The following is a 23,563-nucleotide window of genomic DNA, read 5'->3' as shown; positions in this document are numbered from 1 at the left end:
TATTAATTGAAAACTTGCCTACATGACTCTTATTATTACTGAACAAAACCCCACATTTCACCATCAATCAACATAAATATATAACAGGGAAGAGAACTAATATTTAAAATTAACAATAGAAGGGCAAATGAGTAGAGATGGAGTAGAGAGAGAATTACAATTCTTTTAAATGAATTACAGGGGGAAATTTTATACAAAAATGAATTCCTGAAGGCAAATGACAACCTTGCATTAAAGTTGTGATCTTAAAAGTCTATGGCTATCTAACCAACAACTGCATAAAAGAGAAGATGTAAGAATAGGAGGGTGACTTGTTGGGAAGAAGAATTAGGTCAGCATTTTTTAAAAGAGTCTAAGATAGTACTTGAAAACTGGTTTATGTATGTATAATTGTCAGGAGAAAGACAGAGACAGAGACCATGAGACAGATGATAGATCATAAAAGATAAGTGATATATAGATAGATAATAGATAGATGATAGATAGATAGATAGATAGATAGATAGATAGATAGATAGATAGATAGATATTGAAGGTAACAGAGAGATTATTTACAAATTTTCCTGGCATCCTCCAGTATAATGACTGATGCCTTCTCCGCTTACTAACACTAAAGAAGCAAGACCAATAATAAATACTGTCCAACTAATATATATGAGATAAAACAACAAAGTGAAATGAGACATCATCAAGAAACTAAAGTACTTGAAGAAATCAAATGTTCTTGTAAGGATATGAAGTACCTTGTGTCTAATTACCCATTATCATATGAGATCAACCTGAAAGCAAATGTGTCTTCTGTAGCTGTAAGAATGTATAAGTGTGTCCTGTGTCAGTCCCGACATCTTCCTCAGAAGTGTTTGTTGCCTTTTCACAGGCACTGCATGAATTGCTGCAAAGTTCTCACTCATTACATCTTCATAGAAGGCATGAAATCCATATTGTTCTCTTGTTTTTCAAAAGGTTAGTTTCATGTGTAATATCTTGCTCACCCTAAGACACAGAGAAATAAGGCTCTTCCACAGTTTGAAAAACATCAAAGAAATCTGAGAACAATGATATCATGCCCCACACCTGTTTTTCATAGGAAAACTGCAAACAAAACAAACAGAAAAGATCCACATACCAGTAGGTTGACAAGACCTCTGTGTTCAAGCTTTGAAGGCGTAAGTCACAAACAATGCCACACCAATTTAGGATTATGAATAATAGGGTGGTATTTATTAAAAGGGGAAAAAACTTACAGATCACTGTCCCAGGCAACAGCCCTCTAAGCAACCAGGAAAGGAGTCTAGTCGCAGGCAGAGCAGGAAGTGAAGAGAGAGAGGAGAGGGAAGTGGCCGCTTTTTTAAAGGGAGAGAAACCACGCCCCAATGGGCTGGTACCTCAGCGGTGATAGGCTGGAGGAGTGGGAGGACCTCCCGCAACACCACCCCCTTTTGTTTAAATAAGAGAGTTCTAAACCTACTATGAAATTATATACAATAAGTACAAATATCCTATTCTAACTAGCTTAGGTCTTGTATAATAAATAACTTGGCCATGTCATGAGAGAAAGTAACTACATTTATATAGTCTTCAACCCCATCAAAGATCTGAGAAGGGAAATAATATTACCTGGGTAATTAGGAAGTTCAGTAAAACAACTTCCAAAACATGCAACAAATCACAGAGACAACTGGCTACCTGGGAAATCACCCAAAATCACGTTAGCAGCGTTGAAGCAACCAACTTTGGCTAAGGCCTAACATAACTGACATACATTTTCAAAGGCAAGCAACTTTTCAAAACTATCTTACCCTGTCTTGGCAGGATATGACAGCCCTGTTTTATCCATTGATGCACGCTCTGTATCTTTGTCAGTCATTGAGGTATGGGCATTTCTTTGCCCCAAGGCCAGTTCTGCCAAAAAGAAGGCTCCAGGTGGAGTGTCTTTGGTGCTCAACATTCTCTCGGGAATAGATTGGTGTTGCCAGGAGCAATTGTGTCTCACAACCACAAAACTCTGAGTTAGATTAAAGGCCATTTTCTACAGCTCTTTGAAGAGGTCGAAGATTATCTATATATACTGAGAATAATCTCTATATATCTAAAGAACCTGATTAGTCTATTACAAATGACAAACTTAGATGACGATAAGTCTATATAATTCTCAATATCTATCTAACTTAAAGACTAAGACAATAAACGACTGTGAAACAAATGAGGACAATGACCTCCAAATATAAACAATGTACAAATATACATTGCAGTAGGTAAATATATATCAATACACAATCATTATATAAGTATCTTAATCAGAGGTAGAAATGTACACTGCAATATGGTAAATATATACAATATATATATATATATATCAATACAATATATGTCAATACATAAAAAATGTTTTAAACAGAGGTAGAAACATGCATGCGTACAATAGTCAATATAATTTAACTTTGTATCAATATACAAGAATCTATACCAATGTATTTGTCTAAAAACAGTAACTCACAATTACAAATCTATTATCCCATCATCCCTCTTTTTTTTTTCAAAATGATCCCTGAGCGTATAAAATTCCTCCCCCAACCCTCAATCGTAAACTAATTATAAGCAACCCCTAAATGATGTCCCTAAACCCAAGGGCAAACTTTACTGGGAAAGGGGACATCGTCCTCTAGAATTACTTCCAGCTGTCATGGGGGCGACGTTCTTTCTGGGGGATCCTGTGAAAGTGAAATGATGGTTAAATTTCAAGATCAATGTCTTTTAAAATTGCCAATAGTCTCTGAGTATTTTGTGCAGGTCTAGCCAAAATGTTGTATAAGATGTGCACCATTTCAGCTAACCAAGTTGGAGCTGTCTTGTGCAGCTGATACCAAAAGCAGGTCTTGTAGTAGCGCTATCAGTATCATGACGTCATATCAACCAGGTGGAGTTGTTCTTATGGGGCCCCATCTTCTTCCTGGGAACTTCAAATGTCACTTCAGGAAAAACTCATTGTTCATTATGAAAAACTTAAACATTAATCATATAGACATATATATATATATATATATATATATATATATATATTCAATGAAAGACATGATAGGTATATTCAATGAAAAGTATGATAGATATGAAGAAAAGCAAAGATGTTTTCTAAACTCATATTTCTTTCTGTCCCATATCATGGCTCTTGACATGAGACAGAAACTCCAGAAACTCTGGGTTTTTCTCTTACTAACAGGCTTGGAATTGGAGAGGGACTGAGCCAGAGTCCAACTTCAAAAACCAGCTTTATAAATTTAGAAATATGGTTTAATATTACTTACACAACCCATTCAGTTGTCTTGATATTTCCTATTGGGCAGGTATTTTTCCATCTGTCAGAATCCAAACATCCAGGGTCCCTTGAATTTCTCAAAGATGAGTGTTTTCCTGTGGAGATAAGAACAGAACCCTGCCCCCATTCTATATGTTTTTCTTACCACCTGTATGAATATCGTCGTTGTGGATGAGTTGTCATTTCTCCTTTCCAAGAGGTTTCTCCTCTTCAAATCGAAACTTTATTAATTTTGATGGTATCCACAATTTTTCTTCTCCTGTGGAAACAAGAGCAAAACCCCTTCCCCAACGTAGCACATCTCCTGGCTTCCACTGAGAGGTCAGCACATCTTTGACATAAATCGGTTGATTTAGTTCAGCAGACTTTTCCATTATCCAATGTCTTTCTGCTGCTGTCGTTCCTTTCTCATTAGCGTTAAGAAAATTCTAGGTTAATAAAGCATTATGTAATCTATTTCTGGGGGTATTTTCGGTCCCTTTCTGTTTGTTCAGCATATCCTTTATAGTACGATTTGATCTTTCTATAACTGCCTGACCTGTAGGATTATTTGGTATACCTGTAATGTGTTTTATATTATAATAATCAAAAAAGCATTTCATTTTCTTAGATACATATGCTGGACCATTATCTGTCTTTATTTGTGCAGGTATACCCATGATGGCCATAACTTCCAATAAATGTGTGATTACTGAATCAGCCTTTTCTGAGCTCAGGGCAGTAGCCCATTGAAAACCTGAATATGTGTCTATGGTGTGGTGTACATATTTTAGTTTACCAAATTCCATAAAGTGGAACACATCCATCTGCCAAATTTCATTTCTCTTAGTACCCTTTGGGTTACTCCCTGCAGGCAACGGTGTTTGATTATAGAAAGAACAAGTAGGACATCTCTTTATAATGTCCTTAGCTTGTTGCCAAGTAATGGAAAATTCTTTCTTTAGGCCTTTACTATTGACATGATGCTTCTTATGAAATTCTGAGGCCTGCAGCACACTTCCAATCAATAACTGATCAATCTCAGCGTTGCCTTGGGCTAGAGGACCAGGCAGACCTGTATGGGACCGGATGTGTGTTATGTACATCGGACAAAGCCTGTTCCTGATTATGTCTTGTACCTGGATAAACAATGAAGTCAACTCTGTTTCATCTGCTATAAATTCAGCGGTTTCAATATGCAAGATAACTCTTTCTGCATATTGTGAATCGGTAACTATATTAAGAGGTTCTTTAAAATCCCTTAGCACCATAAGAATGGCATATAATTCTGCCTTCTGGACAGAATTATAAGGGCTTTGTTCCACCTTACTCAATTCATCTGACTTGTAACCTGCTTTCCCTGATTTATTTGCATCAGTATAGAACGTACGGGCTCCAGTTATTGGAGCATCACGTACAATTCTAGGAAGAATCCAAGAAGTTCTTTTTATGAGATTAAGTCTATCACTTTTGGGATAGTTGCTATTAATTTCTCCCAAAAAGTTAGCACAAGCTCTTTGCCACGGTTCATTGTCTTCCCATAACTTTTTTATTTCTTCAGTAGTAAAAGGCACTATAATTTCTGCTGGATCTATACCTGCTAGTTGACGAAGTCTCAGCTTACCTTTTATAATTAATTCAGAGACTTTTTCCACATAAGTTTTTAATTTTTTACTTGGTTTATTAGGTATAAATATCCACTCTAAAATAATATCTTCCCTCTGCATTAGAATCCCTGTAGGAGAAATTCTGGAAGGCAATATGACTAGGATGCAGCTAAGATTTGGGTTCACCCTATCCACATGTGCCTCCTGTAATTTTTCCTCAATCATTGTCAGTTCCTTTTCTGCTTCAGCTGTCAGTTCTCTTGGACTATTCAAATCTTTATCACCATCTAAGGTTTTGTTTAAATGAACAATTAGATCAGGTGTTATCCCAACAGCTGGTCGTAGACTGGAAATGTCTCCTAACAAACTTTGGAAGTCATTAAGAGTCTTTAAGCAGTCTCTCCTAATTTGTGCCTTTTGCGTTTTAATTTTCTCTAACCCTATTCTGTAACCTAGGCAATTAATAGAATTTCCTCTTTGAATCTTTTCAGGGGCAATTTGTAATCCCCACCTAGGCAAGACTTTCTTTACTTCTTCAAACATCCTTTCTAAAGTATCTTTATTTGAATCAGATAACAAGATGCCATCCATGTAATGATAAATGATGGACTTGGGGAATTGTTTACGAATTATTTCCAATGGCTTACTTACAAAATATTGGCACAGTGTAGGACTATTGAGCATACCCTGTGGGAGGACAGTCCATTGATATCAACTATTAGGCTGAGAATTATTATAAGTAGGCACTGTGAAGGCAAATTTTTCTCTATCCTTTTCTTGTAACGGTATAGTGAAAAAACAATCTTTCAAATCAATAACTATAAGAGGCCATCCTTTTGGTAACAGAGAAGGCAAAGGAATTCCAGATTGTAGTGGGCCCATAGGTTGAAGTACTTTGTTGACAGCTCTTAGATCTGTCACCATTCTCCATTTACCAGATTTCTTTTTTACAACAAACACAGGAGAATTCCAAGGGCTGGTTGATTCTTCAATATGGTGAGCATCTAGTTGCTCTTGCACCAGCTGTTCCAATGCCTGTAGTTTATCTTCAGCTAGAGGCCATTGTTTGGTCCATATTGGCTTCTCAGTTAGCCATTTTAAAGGTAGGGCTGTTGGTACCTCTAAAGGTTTGGTATTTGCTGTATGTTCTTGTACAGCCTGAATGGCTGGTGACCTTTTTCCATAATACCTCATCATATCCTTCCCAGAATTATGAGTTCCTGGAAATACAGGAATGTTAATCTGGGTATCCCATTGCTGTAGCAGGTCACGGCCCCATAAATTTATGGCAATATTGGCTATATATGGCCTTAGTCTTCCTATTTGCCCTTCGGGCCCTATGCATTCAACCCATCTTGTGCTTTGTTTGACACGAGATAGGGTTCCAATTCCCAGGAACTGAACATCTACCTCTTGAAGAGGCCAATTCGGATGCCAAGATTCTGGGGTAATGATACTTACATCCACACCTGTGTCTAATAATCCTTCAATAAAAGTGCCATTTATACAGACTCTTAGCTTTGGTCTTTGATCATTAATAGAAGTCTGCCAAAATATATGTTTACTCTGTCCTATTGGGTTTTTTGACTCATCCTCCACACGTAATTCATTATTTAGACCAGTATTACTTTTTACAGCAGAAATTGGAGCTTTTAATTTTCTTGGTGAGGCACGTTCTCCACTGTGACTGGGAATGACTGGGCCACTGTTGGCTTGGGGGCCTGCGAGAGGCCCCCCAAGGAGTTTCCCGATGATATTGGATTGCCCCGTCTGTCTGTTGTTGACCTACATTCATTGGACCAATGCCTGCATTTACTGCATCTCCTACATATACCTGAAGGCCGAGGTCTCCTATTTTTGTCATTCCCAGAAGAGATATTATTCCTAGACATTCTTTGCCTGCAATTCCTTTGCAAATGTCCTAATTTACCACAATTAAAACACTTGGCAGTTTGATGTCTCCTCATTGCTGTGGAAATTGCTTCTCCTACCCAAGATTCATCATTATAGCTAAACGTCTCAACATTCATCGTATGCTGAATCCATTCATCCATAGGTGCTGATCTAGACTTTAAAGGCCCAATTATCTTTTTGCATTCTATGTTTGCATTCTCAAAAGCTAGAGATTCAAGAAGTATTCGTCTAGCTTCTGGGTCTGTTACCCCTATGTCCAGAGCCTTAATTAATCTTTGCAAAAAGTCAATAAAGTGTTCTCTCTGTCCCTGCCTAATTCTGGTATATTATTCAACCCTTTTTGCTGGATCTTGTATCCTATTCCAAGCATTTAAAGCTTCTTGTTGACATAGACACAGTACTTCATCGTCATAAAGAGCTTGGACCTGTGGATCAGCATATTCTCCTGTACCAAGAATTTGATCTTGGGAAACCTCAATACCTTTTGCTCTTCCTTGCTGTTCCATATGTTTGGATTCTTCTCTGAAATAAATTCCAAACATCAAGGAAGCTCCATTATCTAAAACTGCAGACACTAACTGATGGAAATCATGGGGGGTAGCTCTAGCATTAGAAGCCCAAGTCCTTATCATTTCCTTTACATATGCATTGTGCAAGCCAAAATTAACAACAGCTTGCTTAATTTCTTTCAGATCATTCATTGCTATTGGTGTCCATCTAGCTTCTCTGACTCCCTTTGAGCCTTTAGAAGTTGACGCTTTGTCAGAATTAAGTATAGGGTATGTCGCTAGAACCCTGGGTAAGCCAGTTCTAACAGCTGGTGGAGGCATTGTATCCTTTCCTTGTGCCTCCTTACTCTGTTCACCAGCTGCAATAATTTCTCCAATCTTTTCAAATCTTTTTATCATTGTCTCTCTTAAATCCTGAATCTCCTGACCTGTATATATTTCCAGTGATTTCACTGAGGTATCAATTTTTTGGTCCCCATTCTGCAACTGTGATTCCAAAGCTTTAATTTTTTCCTTCAAAGATAACATGTCCTCCTTAAACTTTTCTTGTATATCATGTAGATTCCCATCTTGGGGTACATTCTGTCTGTTACCGTATCAAAACTTTGTGATAAAGTCTGAAGGTCAAATTCAACAGCCTGAACCCTTTCAGGTAACTTTCTAATACCCTTGGATATGGAATCAATTTTGTCTGTCATAGTATCCACTTGTTCAGATAACCTCTGATTTTCAATAATTTTAATCCTGTCAATTAGTTGTTCATTATTAGTTTGTAAAGATTCTATCGTTCTTAGGAGTGCCATATTCTTCTGTTCATTATTAGTACGTAAAGATTCAATCGTTCTTAGGAGTACCATATTCTTCTGTTCATTATTAGTACGTAAATATTCAATCGTTCTTAGGAGTGCCATATTCTTCCTTAATGATAGAATATGGAAAAGAAAACTGAAGCCTAGTAACAAGCAAATTAAGGTATCCCCATAATCATGTAAACCTTGTATGATGTAATTCATTGTATTAGTAAATATAAATTTACTAATCCATTGTATTAGTGAAAACAAAGCAGTAAAATTTGCGTTAGAAAAGAAAACTGCCATATTACATATTATCCAGCAGGTGGCGCGGTTGCAGAGTCGCGGTGAAAACATGGTCCTGTTTCAGTGCCTTAGTAGATGTTAAAAACTGGAAAATGCAAGTTTCTCAACAAAGTAAATGTAATTAAATCAATTCCAGAGACGGAACCAGAAACCCAGAATCCCGGGGTAGAGAAGAGCAATCTGGAAGCCGCTTATGCCTCCACGTGACAGAGTCACTCTGAGGGGTTGCAGCTTTCAGCAACCGCATGCTCTGGTTCTCGCCACTTAAGAGCTGTGCTTGCAAGGGAGATTTAAAAGCAACTCAGAAAAGAGCAAACCACGTGGGCAGAGACTAAGTGGGCCTGTGGAGTTTAAATCCACGTGGGGAGTCCAAGGCCACCGCTGCAAGGCACAGGCAGCAGCTGAGGAAGAGAGGCCTCCTGCCAAGCCAAACTAGTGCCCGCCAAGCCGAACTCGCGGCCGCCAAGCCGAACTTGTGGCCGCCAAGCCGAACTCGCGGCTGCGAGCGGGGAAAGGAGAGGTTCTGAAAACAAACGTTGGGTGCCAAAATGAAGGCGTAAGTCACAAACAATGCCACACCAATTTGGGATTATGATTAATAGGGAGTATTTATTAAAAGGGGAAAAAACTTACAGATCACTGTCCCAGGCAACAGCCCTCTAAGCAACCAGGAAAGGAGTCTAGTTGCAGGCGGAGCAGGAAGTGAAGAGAGAGAGGGGAGGGAAGTGGCCGCTTTTTTTAAAGGGAGAGAAACCACGCCCCAATGGGCTGGTACCTCAGCGGTGATAGGCTGGAGGAGTGGGAGGACCTCCCGCAACAAAGCTTAGACCATGATCACATTGCAGGTTTTGATGATGTTAAATACATCTAAAAAAATTACACAAATCGCAAAACATTGCACACTCTAAACTGAGTATAGCCTACAGATGCAGGTTAAATCATAGGCAGATTTTTATGAGAAACTCAGTACACAAATCAGAAATAAAATTTCCACTGACAATATTATGTTAGGTTCACAAATAACAGTATCTATCTATCTATCTATCTATCTATCATCTATCTATCATCTGTCTATCTATCTATCTATCTATCTATCTATCTATCTATCTATCTCCCTATAAGAGCTTGGCAACTGTCTGTTTGCATGTCCCTAAGAAGAGATACAGAAAAAATTCCTAAAGATATTCAAAATATTCCTCTCAAGTCTACTTAGAAAGATGAAAGGAAAAAATGGATAAGCTTTTAAGATTTTAAAAGTGGAAAGAGAATCTAACACATGGGCATACATCATTAAAAGGAAGTGTTCAAAATGAAGTTCAAGAAAATAATGAAAAATTTTAAATGCACAAAAATTTTTAACACTAAACTGAAATAATGATATGAAATTATTATAATACAGAAGCAATACCATAACTGTTACAGAATGAAAGACAAGCTATTTGTGTGACATGAGGACTAGCCAAACCACTGACCCAACAAGAGGAGTTTAGCTAAAGTTCTCAGGTGCAAACCATTGTGTTGGTTCCCTTGCACCTGCACAAAACTGTGATGCAGAGTGAACTGTTCTCTAGTCAAGAAGCACGTTGCAGCTGAATATCTCAAAGCAAGGAGGTTTTTGTTAGGGTCTGTATCACTGTGGGAGGATCATGTGTAGCTTGGAAGCAGTAATAAACACCCAAATCCTCAGCCTCCACTCTGCTGATTTTGAGTGTGAAATCTGTCCCTGACCCACTGCCACTAAACCTATCAGGGACTCCAGAGTTACGTTTCGACACCAAATAGATTAGATTCTGTGGAGACTGTCCTGGTCTCTGTAGGAGCCAACTCAAATAGGTATTTCCATCACTATATAAGAGACTCTGACTTGACCGGCAAGAGATGGAGGCTGATTGTCCAATGGTAACCGACAAAGAGAGTGGAGTCTGGGTCATCACAACATCACCATTGGTTCCTGAAATTAAAACAGAATAGTATAAAGTCCATGTAAATCAGAATCTCAATATTAGCACAAATTATGTCTCCTTATTTTCTCATCATCACATAACTAAGTCTAACATTTCCATCCTGAACAAGACCTTCCTCATTACACATGGACAGCACACAAAAGCAACCAGATATTTCACTTTATCCTCATTCTTGCTTTCATCTATCACTAAACTTACCCAGAATACAGAAAATTAGCAGAAACAGGGACTGGACAGGAAACATCATTTTGAGGAGATAAACTAAGTAGAGTTATCAGTGAACGCAAGCATACAGCTGAGCTTTTATTTAGGCCAACAAGGCAGGGACCTCCCTGGGGAGCAATATGCAAATACCATGGACCGCATAACAGTGTAAATAGAGAAGACAGTTATGTGGGTTTCTTAAATTTAAAGATGACTCAAAGAAATCTTCTTATAGAACAGGAGTGAAAGGATTAAAACAAAATGTGGTGACAAAAGTGAGATAAGAAGGATGATGAAAAATTGATGAAGCATTTCAAATCAGTTGTAAATATATATTAACATTGTAGTCTTGTTGTCTAATTTGAAATTTATTTAAATTTTGTCTAAAATCACACAGTTAAATTGTAAGGAACTATGGGAATTTAGTGAAAACTCATAGTTAATTATCCTCTGGAATGAAATGAGCTCCCAGGACTTTGTACTCATAGTCTCTAGTGTACAACAAAAGTACAAGAAGGAAGCAAATTGTTCAACTAAGTCTTCACATTATTGACTATGTTCTTATTCAGGGTTAGAATATAGACTTAAGCTTACATTCAAGGTGATTCAGTTGGGTTATATGTGTTTTTCAAATAGAAAAGCATTCAATAATCCTTACCATATGATTACTCATACATACTATACACTCACATTGAAATGCATGCATAAATCCATTACCATACTAACCTTATATAAATATACACATTGTTCTCTGAGCACTGAAATGTTTTATTAGATCAAATTCTCTTAAGCTTACACATCAGTCAAACACTGAACTTATTGCTGTAAGCAAAGGTTATATATTTTTTCACTCTCCAATCTCATTTAAATGAAATCACAGAGCATATATCATTCATTATCTTTTCTTTATCTTCAAGGCACAAATGCTTCTTTAAAAGTTCACTCATATTCTGGGAATAAATAATTATCTCTATTGCTGAATCTTCAACTAATGATAGCATTTATCCATTCATATAGATATTTATATATTTTTTATATATTTTTTATTTTTTTATTGCAAAAAGAAGAAAAAAAACATAAACAAAAAACAAGTTTCCATCTCCTCCCAGCCTCCCATTTCCCTTCCCCTCCTCCCACCCTTCTCCCCCTTCTCCCACCCTTCTAGCCCTCCCCCCACTCCTCTCCCCCTCCCTATCCAGTTCACAGAGCAGTCCGGGTTCCCTGCCCTGTGTTAAGTCCTAGGTCCTCCCCCCTCCGTCCATATCTAGGAAGGTGAACATCCAAACTGGCTAGGCTCCCACAAAGCCAGCACATTAAGTAGGATCAAAACCCACTGCCATTGTTCTTGGTGTCTCATCAGCCCTCATTGTTCGCCATGTTCAGAGAGTCCGGTTTTATCCCATGCTTTTTCGGTCACAGTCCAGCTGGCCTTGGTGAGCTCCCAGTAGATCAGCTCCACTGTCTCAGTGGGTGGATGCACGCCTCGTGGTCCCGAATTCTTTGCTCATGTTCTCCCTCCTTCTGCTCCTCCTTGGGACCTTGGGAGCTCAGTCCAGTGCTCCTGTGTGGGTCTCTGTCTCTATCTCTATCCATCACCAGATGAAGATTCTATACGATATGCAAGATATTCGTCAGTATTGCTCTAGGATAGGGTCATTTCAGGTTCCCAATCCTCAGCTGCCCAAGGAACTAACTGGGAACCTCATCTTGGGCACTAGGGAGCCCCTCTAGGGTCAAGTCTCTTGCCCACCCTAAAGTGGCTCCCTTAACTAAGAATTGTGGTTCCGTGCTCCCCTATCCACCTTTCCTTTATCCCAATTCTGCACAAAACTCAAGTCCAAATGGATTAAAGACCTCAATATCAGCCCGAACACACTGAACCTGATAGAAGAGAAAGTGGGAAATACCCTACAACAGATGGGAACAGGAGATCGCTTCCTATGTATAACCCCAGAAGCACAGACATTAAGGGCAATATTGAATAAATGGGACCTACTTAAAATGAGAAGCTTCTGTAAAGCCAAGGACATGGTCACTAAGACACAAAGGCAATCTACTGACTGGGAGAAGATCTTCACCAACCCCGCAACAGACAAAGGTCTGATCTCCAAAATATATAGAGAACTCAAGAAACTAGACTTTACAATGCTAATTAACCCAATTAAAAAATGGGGCACTGAACTGAACAGAGAATTCTCAACAGAAGAAGTTCAAATGGCCAAAAGACACTTAAGGTCGTGCTCAACTTCCTTAGCAATCAGGGAAATGCAAATCAATACAACTTTGAGATATCATCTTACTCCTGTCAGAAAGGCTAAAGTCAAAAACACCAAGGATAACCTTTCCTGGAGAGGCTGTGGAGGAACGGGTACCCTCATCCATTGCTGGTAGGAATGCAATCTTGTGCAACCACTGTGGAAGTCAGTGTTTCGGTTTCTCAGGAAATTCGAGATCAACTTACCCCTGGACCCAGCAATACCACTCTTGGGAATATACCGAAGAGATGCTCTATCAAATGACAAATGCATTTGTTCAACTATGTTCATAACAGTATTATTTGTAATAGCCAGAACCTGGAAACAACCTAGATGCCCTTCAATGGAAGAATGGATGAAGAAATTATGGAATATATACACGCTAGAGTACTATGCTGCGGTAAAAAACAATGACTTCTCGAATTTTGCATGCAAATGGATGGAAATAGAAAAGACTATCCTGAGTGAGGTGTCCCAGACCCAAAAAGATGAATATGGGATGTACTCACTCATAATTGGTTTCTAGCCATAAATGAGGACCACGGAGTCTACAATATGTGAACCTAAAGAAGCTAAGTAAGAAGGTGAACCCAAGGAAAAACATATAGTTATCCTCTTGGCTAAGGGAAGTAGACCAAATTTCCGGGGAGAAAATGGGATCTTGGGGGTGGGGTGGGATGGGGGTAAGGGGAGATGGGGAGAGAAAAGGTAGAAGGGAAGGAGGGGGGACCTGGGGATATTTATATTTTTAACTGTTAAGAACTTGAAAACAAACTTACCATAAGTGTATTTCTATCAGATTATAATTGAACATATATCTCCATATATCTTTGGAAGATTCATGGAATGGTATTTGTCAGCCTCCTTCACAGATATAAAGATGAAGTTATGATAATTTATTAACTAAAATTTCTTTGGCTACCAATGCTAATATTATGTAATATACATCCTTCTCCTAGTCATTCTTACATTAACGTACACCCAAAAGGGTTACTTAACCAAATAATTCCAGTTTTAATAGTTTGTTTTGTTTCCTGAGATACCATAACCCAAAGTATAAATGTAAATGTCCTGTTTATCTTTTGTTCACAGCTCTGCCAAGAGTTTTTTTTTTTTTACTATTCTTTTAATTTTTCCACTTGGTCATTGAATGCTATCTATGAAAATTATTTTAATACTAATGCCTTCCAGATTCTTTGACAAAATGCATTATTAATATATAATAACACAAAATTGACTTGCCTGTATAAAAGTAAATTAGTTACATATGGAAACTGACTCAGAAACAATTTTTATGTTACCAATTAAATTCATAATTATCTTATTTACAATACATGTGGACCCAAATGGCAACTTAGGGAAGCCATAAATAACACCTAATTAGCACAAATGACAGAAAAAGTGCATACTTTGCACAAATGACAGAACAAGTGCATACCCATATAAAACCCACCACCTATAGGTATAAGTAATTCAACCCTCATATAAAATGAATGAAAATTATCACAAAGATGGGTGTTATCATGAAACTAGAGCATCTTAGAGAATAATGTAGGGAAAATCTAGCTAGTATAGGGTTTTTAGGTGACTTAGGACAATGCCAAACTGATGATCCATATAAAAATGTGTATGATAGACTTTAGTAACTTGCCATAATTCATAGTGAAAAACACTGGCAAGAGACATGGACATTTTCAAAAATCTCTTTTATAAATTACTATCATTTTTAATATTCAACTAACTCTTCAGTTTGACAATGATTTTAAATAATCATTTTATTCATATTTACATAATGTACTTATTTTTAAATTATAACAAATTTACATTATTTTAGAAAATGATGCATTGTACTCAGACAACACCTCATAAAGGAGAATATGCACATCATATCCTCACAATACAGCCTCATTACATCACATGCATTATTTTAGTGTGAGAATTTACATGATAAATTATATGATACTGGTGCAAGCCAATAAAGAAAGTTATAAACTGCTATGTATCTGTAAGAATACTGAAAATACAGAGGAATGAGAAAACAAAACGATGAGGATGGGGAATTCAATTCTAAGGTTCTCTTCACTATTTATGAAAATGCAAATTGTAGTATGACCATACAAGACAGTCTGGTGATTTATTACAATATAAAACAAGTTCTTTATCCTGTCATTTAGCAGATAAGATATTTAGATGACCTGGTCTCAATCCACGCTGTTGTTTTTCTTGAAGACAGAGTCAATATCGCTTGCCATGCCAGTCTGAAAACAAGGAAACTTTCTTATCCATTAGTAAGACATCCAATCTTCAATCAAGAGTATCTTCAGGACTCAGTAGCAGTGGATCTGGGGCAGATTTCACTAATACATCAGTTCCTCACAGCTTGGGAACATGGTTACTTAATTCTTACAGTCTACAGCATCTGATTTGTTGACACAGCCATAAAAGTCATAAACCAAACCTCCCAAAAGTTCAGAGAGCAGACCTGATTTGGACTAGCTGCTCCCTCTAGTGACCACACCTCTTAATAATTTGTTTCATGCTCTGCTTTAAATGTCATTCATAGAATTGGAGAGGACTGTCAATATATCTGCACTAAATCTAACTGTCCTCTTGGGCCCAAGAGTTGACATATGACAAATTTCCTGAGTTTTCTTAAGAGATAGTGATCTTTTATGTATGTTTATGCAGAGAGTAATCCTGTAATGGACTAGCTGCTCCCCATAGTGCCAGCACCAGGTAATATTTTGTTCTTTGAAGTTCCGCTGTGCTTTTGGTCATTTGGCCTTTCCTTCTCCCCAACCACATTCTTCCAATTTCATCAGGTGTTCTTGTCTCTTTCCCCTTTCCAGGCAGATATATGGATGTTTTTCCTAGGATTCAGATTGTTACTTAGCCTCTCAAATGTCATGGACTCCTGGTTCTTTGATTTACCACTGACACCCAATCATGAGTGAGTACATACCATGTATATTTTTCTGTGTCTGGGTTACCTCACTCATGATGATTTTTGAGTTTCATCCATTTGTATGCACATTTCAAGATCTTTTTTTTTTCCATTGAGTAATACTCCATTGCGTACATCTTACACATTTTCTTTATCCATTCTTCAATTTAGGGGCCTCTAAGTTGTGTCCAGATTCAGGCTATTACAAATAATGCTGCTGTAAATATTGTTGAACGAATGTCCTTTTAGTATGATTGAGCATCTTTTGGCTATATGCCCAAGAGTGGTATTTCTGATTCCTGAGGTAGGTTGATTTCAAATTTCTTGAGAAACTACAATATTGATTTCCAGAGTGGTTATACAAATTGCCAATAGCAATGGTGGAGTATTCCTTTTAATTCACATATTCTCCAGCATTAGCTATCATTGGTGTTTTTTATCTTAGCCATTCTAACTGGCATAAGATAGTATCGGAGATGCATTTTGATTTGTATTTCTCTGATGGCTAAGGATGTTGAACATTCCCTAAAGTGTCTTCTAGTCATTTGAGATTCTGCTGTTGAGAATTCTTTGTTTAGTTCTGTACACCATTTTTAAGCTGATTATTTGAAATTTTGTTGTCTATTATCTTTTTTTATTTTTTATTTATTATTATTTTTTATTGAAAAAAAATTTTCGCCTCCTCCCCGCCTCCCATTTCCCTACCCATCCTCCCACTCCTCTCCCCCTCCCCCCTACTCCTCTCCCCCTCCCTCTCGAGTCTGAAGAGCAGTCAGGGTTCCCTGACCTGTGAAAGAAGTGTTGTCTATTTTCTTAAGTTTTTTTTTTTTTATATATTTTGGAGATCAGTCCTCTGTCTGATGAGGAGTTGGTGAATAATTTTTCTAAATCAGTAAGCTGACTTTTTGTCTTATTATCTGTGTCCTTTCCTTTACAGAACCTTCTCAGTTTCATGTAGTCCCACTTATTTATTGTTGTTCTCAGTGTCTGTGCTACTGGTGTTGGAGGGGAAAAAGGGAAGGGGGAGAACTTGTGGGAATGTGACAGTTGAAATGACAGATGTACAGAGATGAGGGCAAGGAAAGAGATAATTTGTTTGAGGGAGCAATTATAGCATTATGGGGATAGCAAGAAACCTAATACTAGAGAAATTCCAAGGAATCCACAAGAATGAATATAGCTAAAACCCTAAGCAATAGTGGAGTGTGTGCCTGGACTAGCCTTGCTCTGTAGTCAGAATGATGAATATCTTAAATGTCACCGTAGAACTTTTAACCAGCAACAGATGAAAATAAAAGCATAGTCCCTTAGTGGAGCATTGCATTGGACAATCAATGTCCAGTTGAAGAGTGTGAGGAGTGAGAATATGATGGGGACACCCACTGGAACAGCTTATCTGAGCTTATAGGGGTTCACTAACCTCAACCAGACAGGGAAGGACCCAGCATGTGGGTAACAGCAATATGATTGTGGCAGACTGCAAGACCAAGAATTATCCCTACTGCTTATACTGACATTTTGCGAACCTTTTCTCTTTGGATGGATACCATGCTCAACCTAGATAGGGTAGGGAGTACCTTGGACCTTCCCCAAAATAATGTGCCTTACCATTTCTGAGGAGTGAATTGGAGTGGGTAGTAGGGGAATGTAGAGGGAATGGGAGTAGGGGAGAGAGACGGAACTGGGATTAGTATGTAAAATGAAAAGAGAAAGTTTATCTTCTTTTTTAAAAAAATAAAAGAAAACAGTTTATTTGGAGAAATGATGGAGACTGTCATTATAGCCATTCTAAATCTAACTGTCTCCCTCTTAGGCCTAAGAGCTGACATATAAGAAATTTCCCCAGATGTTGCGCAGGAGCAATAATGATATTTTATTTATTAAAACATATAACATTTTTTCTGTTTTAATTTTAGACAAGAAAAGGGGAATATAGTTATATTTATTCAATAAAATATAAAAATAATTATAAAGAGCAATCTCTTTTATGACTTAGTAATCCTAGCTGTGCTATCCTTGTAAAGCATATAGAAAAACAACAGCTATAAGGATACTGCAGGAATGACTGTATTAATCCAAAAAAACTACTATCAAAAAATAACATGTTTATGGTGAGAGTCATACTATGATTTGATGACACAGTGTCTCATAAACTTTTATTTTAAACAATTAATCACAATCTTTGAAAACTATAGTTTTGTATTTCTTAATCATTATTTGTGTGTGCCTCAGATGGAAGAAATAGTTCAATGAGAGTTATATTGCCACTTTCAAATCTAGCTCTTGTTTTTATATTCACTGTGGTGTTAATGGAGTGATTCTAAGTGTCGTCCCTCTTTTATATCTTTCAAATTCAGAAATGTGGGCCATGATGAATCTGGCTTCTTTGATTTTTATTTCTGTTCGAGTGTGTGTGTGTGTGTGTGTGTGTGTGTGTGTGTGTGTGTGTGTGTGTCTGTATGTCTGTGTGTGTATGTGTGATGTTTTGGGTTTTATTTGGGAGGGGAGGGCTTTATGTTTTTGTTTTGTCTTATTTTGACCCAGAGTTTTATGTGTAACCCTGCCTGGCTTGTCACTCACTCTGTAGACAAGGCTGCCTTAAAACCCATAGATCCACCTACCTCTCCTCATGAGTGCTACGATTAAAGACACCTATTTCCATCACCAAGTTTTGTTGGTTATTTTCATCATGGTAATGCAATGAAAACAATCATTTTGAATCAATCATTTTAAGGAAATAGATATTAGAAGTACGGATTTTTTTAGTGCTCTTTCATAGTACATTGATCCACACCATCTTCTCTCCAGAAATGTTCAAAGAAACAAACAATGGCATCTTGATGTTCTTTTATCATTGAAACAGAACACTGCATTTTTCCAGCTTATACTCTAAAAGCCCTAGACACTTTTTGTGAAAGATTAAGAATTCCATGTTATGTACCAGGGGAGTGAATTGAGATTATTATAGAAAACAGGGTATGCTTAAATACAGTATTGGAAGTACTAGTAGTGAGGAGAGTTGAGAATAATTGATTTTTTTGATGAAGTCAATGATCATTTTTTTCTCATATTCTGCAGAAAAAAAGGAATTACTTTTATTATATGTATGACTTTTATAAATTTTTTATTTAATTAAAAGTGGCTTAATATTACATAATATAGCAGAAAGAATTCTTGTTTTTATTTTTAAAATGCTCACTCTTTACATAGATTAAAAGGTTTAGATTTATGGAATAATTGTGGGAATAAATTTGTTTTAGGTGTCATTTAATTGCCAATTAAGGAGCATTGTAATATGATTTGAGAATCACAAATCAAAATGTAAGTATGCAGTATCAATCAGTAACTACAATTCCACACCAGTTTGGACTTATTATTCAAAGGGTTATTTATTTGAGGGGAAAAGACTTAAAGAACACCGTCCTACATGACAGCCAGGAAAGCAGTCTAGTCGCTGTAACTGGAGACCTGAGCAAGAGTGAGAGAGTAAGCCTGTTGCTGCTTTTTAAAGAGAACGAGACCATGGCCCAGTGGGCTGATATCTCAGAGGCTATTGGCTGAATGAGTGGAAGGAGCTCCTGCAGCACATCCCCCTTTTGTTTAAGTAAGAGAGTTCTAAACCTACTACAAAATTATATACAATAAGAACAAATATACTATTCTAAATAGCTTGAGTCTTATATAATAAATAACTTGGCCATGTCATGAGAGAAACGTAACTACATTTATCTAGTCTTCAACCCCATCAAAGATCCGAGAAGGAAAATAGTGTGACCTGAGTAATTACAAACTGCAATCAAACAACTTCCAAAACATACAGCAAATCACAGAGACAACTGGCTCCCTAGGAAATCACCCAAAGTCACATATGCAATGTTGAAGCAACCAACTTTGGCTTAGGCCTACAATAACTGACAGATTATTTTTAAAGGCCAGAAATTTTTCAAACCCATTTCACTCTGTCTTGACATGATTTGACAGTTCTGCTTATCCATTTCTGGATACTATATATTTTCTCAGTAGTTAAAGTGTGGGCAGATCCTTGCCTAGAGGCTGATTTTTTCAAAAAGAAGACAGGCTCCAAGTGGAGTTTCTTTGGTGCTCAACAATCTCTTGGGAATAGATTGGTGTTGCCAGGAACGATTGTGTTTCACTATCACAAAACTCTAAATTAGATTAACTGCCATTTTCTACAGTTCTTTGAAGAAGCTGAAGATTATCTATTTATACAGAATATAATCTTTATGTATCTAAAGAACCTGATTAGTCTAAGTATAACTATGACAAACATAGATGACTATTGATCTACAAATCTTAATACCTATCTAACTTAAAGACTAAGAAAATAAACAACTGTACAATAATTGAGGATAATGACCTCCAAATGTAAACAATGTATAAGTATCTTAATCAGAGGTAGAAATGTACACTGCAATTTGGTAAATATATATATATATATATCAATACATAAAAATGTTTTAAACAGAAGTAGAAGCATGCATGCATACAATACTCAATATAATTTAACTTTGGATCCAAAGTAATTGACTATAAACAATAACTCACAAATATCAATCTATTATCCCATCATCCAATTTTCCTTTTATTCCCCCAAAAAGATCCCCGAGCTTCTAAATTTCCTCCCCCAACCCTCAAACGTATACCAATATTAGTAACCCCTAAATGATGTCCCTAAATCTGAGGACAAACTGTGCTGGGAGAGGGGATGTCTTCCTCTAGAATTCTTTCCAGCTGTCAAGGGGGTGACGTTCTTTCTAGGTGATCGCTTGAAAGTAAAATGATGGTTAAATTTCATGATCAATGTCTTTTAAAATTGCTAAAAAGTCTCTGAGTATTTTGTGAAGGTCCGGCCAGAATGTTGTACAAGATGTGCACCATTTCAGCTATCCAAGTTGGAACCATCTTGTGCAGCTGGTACCCGAAACAGGTCTTGTAGTAGTGCTATCAGTATCATGACATCATATCAAACAGGTGGAGTTTTTGTTATGGGACCCCATCTTCTTCCTGGAAACTTCAAATATCACTGCAGAATAAACTCATTGTTTATTATGGAAAACTTAAACATTATTTATTATGACATATACAGACATATATATTCAAGGAAAGACCTGAGAAAGACAAAAATTGATATGAAGAAAAGCAAAGATGATTTCTAAATTCAGTTTTCTTTCTTTCCCATATCATGGCTTTTGACATGAGACAGAAAAATACAGAAACTCTGGGTTTTTCTCTTAACAACAGGCTTGGAATTAGAGATTGACTGAGTCAGAGTCCAACTCCAAAGCCAGCTCTATAAATTAAGAAATATAAACATATAACTTAGATTTTTATAATTACAGAACCTATCCAGTTTTCTTGATAGTTCGTCTTGGGTAGTTATTTTTCCAACTGTCCATATTCAAACATCCAGGGTCCCTTGAATTTTCCTGCAGGGATAAGAACAGAACCCTTCCCCCATCCTATATATTTTTCTTACAACCTGTATGGTTATCATCATTGTGGATGAGCTGTCATTTTTCCTTTCCAAGTGCTTTCTTCTCTTCAAACTAAAATTTTATTAATTTTTATGGTATCCACAATTTTCCTCTTCTGTGGAAACAAGAGCAAAACCCCTTCCCCAGTGTAGCACATCTCCTGTCTTCCTTTGAGAGGTTAGCACATCCTTGAAATAAACCAGTTGATTTAGCTCAGCAGATTTTTCCATTATCCAATGTCTTTCTGCTACTGTTGTCCCATTCTCATTGGTGGTAAGAAAATTCAAGATTAAAAGGAATTATGTAATCTATGTCTTGGGTCATTTTCCACCACTTTTTGTTGTTTAACATATCCTTTATAGTTCGATTTGATCTTTCTATAACTGCTTGACCTGAAAGATTGTGAGGTATACCTGTAACATGCTTTATATTATAAGCAAAAAGTAGTCTCATTTTCCTAAAGACATAAGGTGGACTGTTATCTCTCTTTATTTGTGCAGGTATACACATGATGGCCATAACTTCTAATAAATATATTATTACTGAATTAGCTTTTTCTGAGCTTAACCGGTTGCCCACTGGAAGCCTGAAGAAGTGCCAATGGTTTGATGTACATATTTTAGTTTTCCAAATTCTGCAAAGTGGAACACATTCATGTGCCAGATTACATTCCTTTGAGTACCCTTTGGGTTAGTTCATGCAGGTAGTGGTATTTGGTTATATAAAGAGCAAGTAGAGCATCTCTTTATAATCTCATTAGCTTGCTGCCATGTAATAGAAAACTCTTTCTTTAAACCTTTGCTATTGATGTGATATTTTTTATAAAATTCTGAGGCCCATAACACTTTCAATCAATAACTGATCAGTTTCTGTATTTCCTTGTGCTAGAGGACCTAGCAGACACGTATAGGATCAAATATGTGTTATGTACATAGGAAAAGGCCTGATTATGTCTTCTACCTGGATAAACAATGAACTCATTTCTGTATCATCTGGTATAAATTCAGCAGTTTCAATATGCAAGATAACACTTTCTGCATACTGTTAATCAGTAACTATATTAACAGGTTCTTTAAAATCCCTTAGTCCTATAAGAATGGCATATAATTCTGCCTTCTGGACAGAATTATTATGTCTTTGTTCCACCTTATTCAATTTGTCTGATTTGTAACTTGCCTTCTCTGATTGATTAGCATCAGTATAAAATGTATGTGCTCCAGTTATTGGATCATCACACAAAATTCCAGGAATAGTACAAGAAGTTCTCTGTATAAGCTTTTGGGATAGATACTATTAATTTCTCCAAAAAAATTGCACAAATCCTTTGCCAGGGTTCATTGTCTTCCCATAATATTTTTTTTCATCAGTAGTGCGAGGCACTATAATTTCTGCTGGGTCTATACCTGCTAGTTGACAAAGTTTCACTTTACCTTTTATAATCAATTCAGAGACCTTCTCTGCATAAGTTTTTAATTTTTTACTAGGTTTGAGTGGTAAAAAGATCCATTCTAAAAGAATATATTCCCTCTGCATTAAAATTACTGTAGGATAAATTCTGGAGGGCTATATGTTACAGACACTTAATGACATTCAAAGATTGTTAGGAAACATTTCCAGGCTATGACTGGCTGTTGGGATAACACCTGATCTAGTAATTCATTTAAACTAAACTTTAGAGGGTGACAAAGATCTGAATAGTCCCAGAGATTTAACAACAGAAGCAAAAAGGAACTGACAATGGTTGAGGAAAAATTACAGGAGGCACATGTGGATAGCGTGAATCTAAATATTAGTTGTATTCTAGTCTTTGAATGTCATTAAGAGTCTGTAACTGGTATCACCTAGTTTGTGCCTTTAGTGTCCTAATTTTCTGTAAATGTATTCTGTAACCTAGATATTTAACAGAATCCCCTGTTTGAATCTTTTCATGAGTGATTTGTAATCTCCATTTAGGTAAAACTATCTTTAATTTCTTAAACATTCTTTCTAAAGTATCTATGTTTGAATTGGAGAGCAAAATGCCATCCATGTAATGGTAAACTATAGACTTAGTTAATTGCTTAGGTATTATTTCCAATAGCTGACTTACAAAGTATTGACACTGGCTGGGGCTATTGAGCATTCCCTTTGGTAGGATACTCAACTGGTATCTCCTAGTAGGCTGAGAGTTATTATAAGTAGACACTGTGAAGGCAAAGTTTTCTCTATCCTATTTTTGTAAAGGTATAGTGAAGAAGCAATCCTTCAAATCAATAACTATAAGAGGCCATTCTTTCCATAAC

General features: G+C 36.9%; 1 gene segment (V, D, J or C); it reads right to left on the bottom strand.

Moving 5' to 3' along the window:
* Positions 1-10,017: 10,017 nt before the first annotated feature.
* Positions 10,018-10,646, bottom strand: LOC121432893. The segment is given in 2 exon segments: positions 10,018-10,370; positions 10,582-10,646. Coding segments are annotated over 2 exon segments (402 nt in total).
* Between the last annotated feature and the right edge of the window lie 12,917 nt (positions 10,647-23,563).

The sequence above is a fragment of the Microtus oregoni genome, unplaced genomic scaffold, assembly GCF_018167655.1.
Source record: "Microtus oregoni isolate MIOR12 unplaced genomic scaffold, Mior012 000002F_ref0000024, whole genome shotgun sequence".
Lineage (NCBI taxonomy): Eukaryota > Metazoa > Chordata > Mammalia > Rodentia > Cricetidae > Microtus > Microtus oregoni.
The sequence above is the reverse complement of the archived record's forward strand: the minus strand, read 5'-3'. Positions and strand labels throughout refer to the sequence as shown.